At 34.3% G+C, this 8,278-nt stretch overlaps 1 protein-coding gene across 1 annotated transcript; it reads left to right on the top strand.

Moving 5' to 3' along the window:
• Positions 1-2,358: 2,358 nt before the first annotated feature.
• On the top strand, positions 2,359-7,989 carry LOC132552576 (uncharacterized). Its single transcript, XM_060216764.1, has one exon. It carries the CDS (start codon positions 2,359-2,361, stop codon positions 7,714-7,716), a length of 5,358 nt encoding a protein of 1,785 aa, XP_060072747.1. The 3' UTR covers positions 7,717-7,989.
• Positions 7,990-8,278: the final 289 nt, after the last annotated feature.

The following is an 8,278-nucleotide window of genomic DNA, read 5'->3' as shown; positions in this document are numbered from 1 at the left end:
CTTATTTTTTACACTGATTAATCATTTTAAAAAATTGAACAAAGATTAGTCAGGTCACTTTGGAAAACATGGAATGTTGAGTTTAAACAAATAAATTCCGTCATTTCCGGATACGTTTTGGATTTTGGTACTACTTCTTTCATTTCCGTCTATACTTGTTTGTATTTTGCGCCTTCAAGAAGAATGAATGGAATACCTCAATACGATGCTGAATACAATGTTATGTATAACTGATCTGAAATGTCACAGAAAAAGTAAGAGAAGACGTCTGAAAAGAAAAAAATAATTTACCAAATCCGCATGTTCTGTAAACGATAAATTGGATAGTGAAGTTTGGTTTTGGGAATTCAGCTGGGGATACACAAGAACACATTCAATAATATCCATTAGATAACTGGATAAGATCGTCACTGAAAAACACGAAGTAATCGCTCAGGATATTATCAGTGATAACGACACAATTTCGTTGTCTAGTTGTTTATCTGAAATATGATTACTACGTAGTTAGCGTTGCTACTTAAATGTACATAAACCCAGCCTACTGGCTATCCCGTACCAAAAGCTTAAAACTTCCGTCATTCCATTATAACAATCGTTAGACTAGTTTTCCCGACAACACAAATGCATCCTACCACAACTAAATTTGCCTGTGTAAACTGTAATACATTTTCATTGACGGAACTCTACATATACAAATTTTAAAATGCTCTTAATTTACCTATATATAAACACTTTACACTTATGTTTAAAGTTAAGTCTGAGTAAAAAAATGTTATCCAGTTAGATATATTTTGTGCTCAGATGAACAATAAATAAAAAAAACCTTTTTATATATGAAAACCTATGTGGTTGCATTAATTGTCTTATTATTCGTTATTTTTTCTACATATGAATGGTTCTGATGAGATGTCCCTGAAATATTTCCATCAGTGTGGTCTACCATGCTAATAAAAAGTCAACAAATTAAGTAGGCTTTTGGATTTTTTTCATCAGTTATACATAAATGAGGCATTCATAAACAATTTAAGTTAAGCATTATAGGTTATACAATGAAGAAACTAAATTTGTAATTTTAAGTTTTGTTGATTATTATTAGTATTTTATGATCTTTTAACCTCTGTCATTCTTCAGTTGACTAATCCATCAATATTTTTTTTTTATCATGTTTATTTCAAATTGTCAAACTTTTGCTTCAACTTTTTTAGCTGCGTTTTAGTCTGAGACTAAAGCACGCTTGCACAACTAAAACATATCTGAACTAATTACCTATTTCAGTCACTATGACACATAAACATGGACTGCTGGTTAGGAATTTGTGCCAAGGCCTAGTGGAAAAAAGATAAAGAGAAAAGTGTGTATCTTATATTATTTATATCTTGGTACTTGTAAATGAAAGATTTCAGTTGACATCAACACTCACAATAGAATGTTTTTATTAAACCAGCAAACAATATTTAAAAAATGATAAAAGTTTTTCTCTGTTTTCAGGATATATAACATTGTCCCATGATGTTTAAAGATGCTGAAGAAGCAAGAATTACCTCCCTTGGTATGTTTATTTTTAGTAAGGGTATTATTTTCGAGTCAAATTTTCAAGTTTTTTTTTTCGCAAAAAATTGCATAACAAATGGTAATTTCTGTTCAACATTAAATTATTTATGTGGCCCCTGTACTCTAGACAATGTTATACAAATTTGTATTTAGTTCCTGCCAAATTAAACTTGACTAGGGATATTTATAGTCATCTGTTACTAATCTTAGCTCAGAAACCTAGAGATAAAATTACTTCCGGAGTTTATCCAGCAGTAAGTCCTTGCTTGGTAATAAGCCTAAAGCAGGATAATACAGAGCAGTGTCTATTGGTTAATTTGATTTACATTCTTCCAAAATTAGTTTGCACATTTTTAACACATTTTTATGGTGCACACATGTAGCACTGTTAGCTCACTGGAACTGAAATATCGGCTAATAAATTGTTTTACTTTTTTCTTGGGATCATATCACCTCTGTCAAGCTGCAGTTATTGGGTATATTTCATTGAAAGATAAAACCTTTATTTTTATAAGGATGGTGAGCAAAGTAAGGAATGTAGACCTTTTAATTTCTGAACGAAGCCAATTTTAAAACTACAGGTAAAATAAATAAATATGACAAAAATTCTTTTATATATATTATATTGTTTTATTATATGATGAGAAACATTTTTGTTAAATTGCAGACATCAACATTTTGGCCAAGATGGTAGACTGTATGGATACCAGTGTTTGGCTACAGAGACATCACCTTGTTAGAGGGTTCCGATCTGGGCTGAGGGTACTGATATATAGAAAGACATTGTAGTTTTGTTTTAAGATCAAAATGGAGGCAGACGTGATACCAGTCACTGAGGATGAGGTTGGTTTTGATCCTCAGGATCTTCTGGAAGATCCAGCTAGGCAGGAGATATCACAGACATCTTTAGAAATAATGCAGCTCCTGGCAGAATGTGAAGGCGGACGTGAAGTGTTCGGAAACATCCACCAGGGGAATTTTATTTATGATAATGCAAGTCTGGTAGGAAGCTCTTCAGAGCTATCTGATATTTTTCAAGATGACACCCACACCAATATAGATGCTGAACACAGACTGGATAATATCTTAGCCAAAAGTATTGAGTCAATGAATAAATCTCCAAAAAAGAAAAAAGAAAATTGTCAAGAAGATCAACCAGCAAAGAAAAAACAAAGAAAATTAAAAGATTTAAGTCAGAAATCTTCAAAACCTAAAACCAGTTTGTCGAGGAGTAAAAATGACAGGAAAGGTGACACTGATAGAAAGCTTGGGAGGAAGAGACGAGAGGATTTAGCAAAATCATGGACATCTGAAGATAGTCAACCTGAGAAACAAGAAACCAATACTGTTAGAAACATTTGTAGTTCATCAGATATTGCCTCATGTCTACGCTTCAAAAAGAATTCAGAATATGAAATTGATGATGATGGAACATATACCTGTAAGATTTGTGGGAAAAAATTCACTACTGTAAAATGTCTTCTGATTCATTCCACCAAACATCGACAGAAAGTGAAGCTAGTGAGAAAGACTCCAAGTAAAACAGAATCTGATCAACAACAAAGTAGAAAGAAAAGAGGGAACTCAGAAAAGAAAATGATTTTTGGGATCATAAATGAAAATAATTCTTGTAAAGGTTTGTCGATCTCTGATATGTGGAAGTCTGCCACTAGTTCTGGTGTTGATTCAGCATTATGTGACCAAGTCCAAACTGATCAGAGCGGTCCAGGCTCAAGTACTATTGTTTCTCCTGTAGATGAATTCAATAACGGAAGTGCTTTAGTTCTTAATGATTTCCGCAACGAAAGAAAAGGGAATGCAACATGTTCAAAAATATTAGAGACATTATCAAGACATGGAGCCAAAGAATACTTGACATTGAGTGCAAAAAAATATAAGAAAATCTGTAAGAAAGAAACTTTCAGCACAAAAAAATATGTTAGAGAAAAAACAGCTGAAAGTTCAAGTATTGTGAAGACATCAAATAGACAATTGCAAGAAACTCAGAAAAAGTCTGTGACATCAAGAGGACAGAATTATGAAACCAGATGTACTAAGAAGAAAAAGGGAGTGGATAGATGTGACGAGGAAAAGTTTAAACTGAAAAATGTTTGTGTTCAGGTTAAATTTCAAGATGGCAGTGAATCAAATCATAGTAATGATTCAGCATACCTAAGCACAGTGGATCCCAACCCAAAAACAAATGGCGGATTGTTACAGTGTTTTGATAAGTCACTAGAGAGTTCAGATAGAAGACATCAGAGGAAAGTTCATGTCAGACGCGGACAGCTTGTCAGGAAAAAAAGAACTGAAGTTTGTAAATCAACAGAGCTGAAGGCATGCGTATCTCAACAGGTGTTTAAAGGAAATAGTTTCAGGAGAAATATCCCTGAAGTGAAAGATGACAGTTTAAAGTCTAGTTTGGGAAGTGATACATTTACAAGCAAATGTAGCTGTGAAAATGAGGAACTTGTATGTAATTTGTTTGATGACAGACAAAATACGACATTTGCCTCCCCTAGCAAAGATACAATTTTGAAAGAGAAATCTGTGTTGGATACAAATTCAAACTTAAATTCTCATCCAGCAGTTTGTCAGGCTGCGCAAATGTATGATACAAAAACAACAGAAGTTGGCAATCAAAAGCTTGATAATAATGAAGGATCAGGAATTGACTTAAGATTGGAAAGTTACAACAACATTGGGCCAAGAGGCAGAAAGGACCTTTCTAGGAATCAAGATAAAAAAAATAATATACACTCGGAAATATTCCCACATCAGGGTAAGCAGACAGTACAGCAAGTCACACAGGGAACAGACAGCAAGGGAGACAACTGTTTAGTAGAAGAACAGGATAGAGTTAAGAGTGCTCCAAATCAAATTCCTACACAACCGTCCAGAACTTTTGATGGTTGTGTAAATTCCGATTCAAGCAATAAAGATGCTTTAGTGCCAGGATCTTATAGTAGAGAAGTAGAAGATAAACAGACTTTATCTAGTAATGACAAAGTGCCTTCGACTCAGCCATTACAAAATGGGAAAACTGTGATAGAAAGTAGTGTGAGTAGACAATTGTCTCATGAACTACAGGTTTATAGTGAGGAAGAGTGTTATGAACGTGATGGTAGAAATGAAACTGATTCAGATAACAGTGTTAGTTCTGATGATGAAAGTGAACCGTTGGTTTTATATAAACAGTCTTGTAGAACTCTCCCGCTTTGTGCCCTTTTAAATTTGGCAAGACATCAAAAACTAGAAAATGACATGTCTAGAAATATCTATGGAACAAGCCAAGAAAATGCTGTGGAAACTCAGAATTCTACTATAAAAACTTGTACTGAAATATCAGATGTAGAATGTGGAACAGTGGACCAACAAGTGGAGTTAAGAGGTGAAAAAGATACGACAGGTCATATCAAGAACACTTCCCCACTGTCTGTGGACAAGATTACGAGTCATAAATCATCACCTGAAATGATGAGGTCAATGTCCACTAACGATAGGAAGGAAATTAGTGGAATGACATCTGTTGGAAACATTAACACCAGTAAATATGTGTCTGATTATTTGCAGGTGGAACAACTCCAGTCTGTAAATGTGTCAAAGTCTGTGGCTTCATCAGCTGACACAGTGCCAGGTCAATCAACAGTTTCAGGATCGTGTTACGATCAAGGTTCTGATTGTCAGAATAATGTGGGGCTTTTGTCCACTGATCCAGTCAAATCACCACTGAAAATATCAAGGGGGGCTTTTTGTGTTGATGAACGGCATGAAGATTTCATTGAAAATGGTAGTAAATCAAACCGTTATGATGTTTGTTCCACTCAGGAATATAGTGTATTACAGCCAACAACAGAACAAACAGGATGGGATTTGTCAATGAGTCCTGTTGAATTTGGAGATAGAGGGGACATATTGGAAAAATCAGTAACTAAGGTTGATTGTGATGTCAAGAAACATGAAAAAGTTTCTGTCTCAAATGAATGTACAATATCTTCATTGAGAAGCATTAGTGATGATAATTGTGTTGAAGTTACTATATTTAGACGATGTTCTACTTCCTCAGATAATGGTGAGGAGTGTAGGCCTGTTGTTACATCAGAAACAGTCGGAGAGGATGTAAATAACGGAACATTTACAAAATATAAATTTAATCAGAATATTATGGAGTCAGATATTTGGGTAAATGAATTGACAGATAAGCATTTTGATGGCACTTCTGTAGATGATAGATGTTCACAAAGTCAAAATGTAGTCCATACATCAATGTACACTAGTGAACATGATAATATAAGTTTTTCAAGGAAACCAGACTTGGGATGTAAGCAGTATCAGACCGAGCCACAAGAAACGTTACCAAAAAACGTCATGTCAACTTGTAACTTTGTAGGATCATTTGCTGATGACATGGTAACAGGAATCACTAATGTTGTTGATACTGACACAAACTCCTCCAGTTCGTCGTTAGTCGGGACAAAATATCATGACTACTGTGCTAGGCAGATATCTTATCAGAATTTTCTTCAATGCAAACTTGATGAAAAAATGTATCAGGATTGTTCTCTGGAAAATAGTGTGTGTGCTAGGTCAGTTCCTTTTCAAGATTTTCACAAAATTAAGGGTCAAGATTTGACAAGATCTGAAAATGATATATTGAATCAGAGTGAGCAAGTGTGCCCTACAACAGTTTTTGAAAGGGATGCAGGTTCACAAAATCTGGAAATCCAGTTAAGTTGTAATATGGATAAGGCAATATATATGCATGCAGATGACTCTTTTAAAGGAAGCGGGCAACAACCAGATGTTGTTAAGGATATGGAAAATTCAGCTGTTCGTAATGAATCTGGTGTAGATTTTGATAGCTACGGAAACAAATCAGAGTCACCTATTATCAGTATCTCTACTACAGATTTGGATCAGAATGTTTCAAGGACTTCAGAATCTTGTCAAAGCATGCAATTGGAATCTAAAAATCAACAAACAATCCTCTCAGTATCAGCCGGGCCGCTGTTAGACAATGCCATAAATCCGACTGCTATGTGTAGTTCAGGAGCGGAAGATGAATCGTCTGAAGATGTATGTGATACCCATGTAAATATTGACAAATTCGACACTTGTGCTCGGGTTCAGCCTTTTGAAACAAACATCATGCACAAATTCTCAGATAAAACAAAAGTGCTGTTTCGGGAATACCATGACCGACAGCAAAACTCCAGGGATATTTTTGATAATGCTGATGCTGAGAAATATTACGAAGCTGATTTGGTTAGTACAGATATTTGTACTCAAACTGTATCTAGTTTGGAGGAAAATGAATGTTCTATGTATGAAATCCATACAGATAGTATTTCTCCCAACCCAAATTTTAGTGAATATCATAATATGATGAATGTAAAAAATGATCGAAGCTGTTCGAGTTTCAGTGAAATTACTAGTGAAGAAGGAGTTTGGTCAACAGAAAGTTTGAAAAATTCACATGACTCCATTAGTGCTAGTTCTAAAGGATTTAATACGAATGATATATTGGACTCCAAGAATCCTGAATTAACACCCAAATCTGATGTCTTGCCATTCAAATCAAGCATGAATGTGTTAAACCTGCAGGATATAAGTACATCTGTACTAAATCAGCAAAATATTCCTTTGACTGAAGAAGAACAGCGTTACCTTAAATCTCCGAAAAAACTGTGGTACAGACATTATATGGACGGAATATCAGCCACTGATACTAAAGAAAAAAAGGGAGATAATTCATACTTTGAATGTTCAAGTCATCAAAATTCCTTTATATTTCCAGAGTTGTGCGACTCTAAACCACATGAAGACAATGGAGATAAACTTAGTAATTGTTTTGAGTCTGATACAGTTAAAATTGGTAAAGAAAATACACCTGATAAAACCTTAAATATTGAAAATAGGGATTTTTTGTGTCCGGAGGAGTGTAACAGTCATTTGTGTGAGGCTGTGATAGGAAATGGGGAAGAAAGTCAAAGTACAAACATTAACAGACAAAGTGATACAGAATACCTCAGTGATACATCTGTTCGATTTGAAATGTGTTCGAGAATGAGACAGTTTAGGAAGCGAAGAAGTTGTGCAAGAGCTTGTCGTGATGGATATGTGCCAGGATGTGCACGTAGTAGAATATTCACAAAAAACAAATAATATAAAACATGTCTGTCATGTAATTTAAACACATGTAAGGTACTTGGTCAGCCTTTATAAATTGCTTTTCAATAAACAAATACAGAAATTTCTATCTGTAAACAACCAGTTCCTATAACTCGGGAAGAAGTAATATGTTGACCCCAGAGCTGACTTCCAGGTAGTTATGATACTTGAACTATTTTTAATGAATATTTACATGTACATGTTCAAAAGGATGTATTTTCAAATGTATTGAAATCTGTAAACTGTTAAAATATACTTAACATATTGGTGATTTGTCTGTTCCTTATTTTCAAAATTTTTAGCAAATTTATTGGAAAATGTTACAATCGGGAAAATTAACATTTTTTAAAAAATGTAAATTTTCCTGATAGTAACATTTCCGCTAAAATCAAACTATTACTATTTCTTTTAACATTACACATTACTGATGCTGATAATCCATGGATAACCAGTCTTTAAAGCTCAAGTAGGGATGTCTAATTAGTATTATACTGTTTTAGGTTTCTTCATCTGGAACTCTTATTGCAAAGAGATATATAAGGCACTGTGGGTCTTG

This window comes from Ylistrum balloti, unplaced genomic scaffold (genome assembly GCF_031769215.1).
Source record: "Ylistrum balloti isolate Yb309-2 unplaced genomic scaffold, AGI_CSIRO_Ybal_v1 Utg369632, whole genome shotgun sequence".
Classification (NCBI taxonomy): Eukaryota; Metazoa; Mollusca; class Bivalvia; order Pectinida; family Pectinidae; genus Ylistrum; species Ylistrum balloti.
The sequence above is the reverse complement of the archived record's forward strand: the minus strand, read 5'-3'. Positions and strand labels throughout refer to the sequence as shown.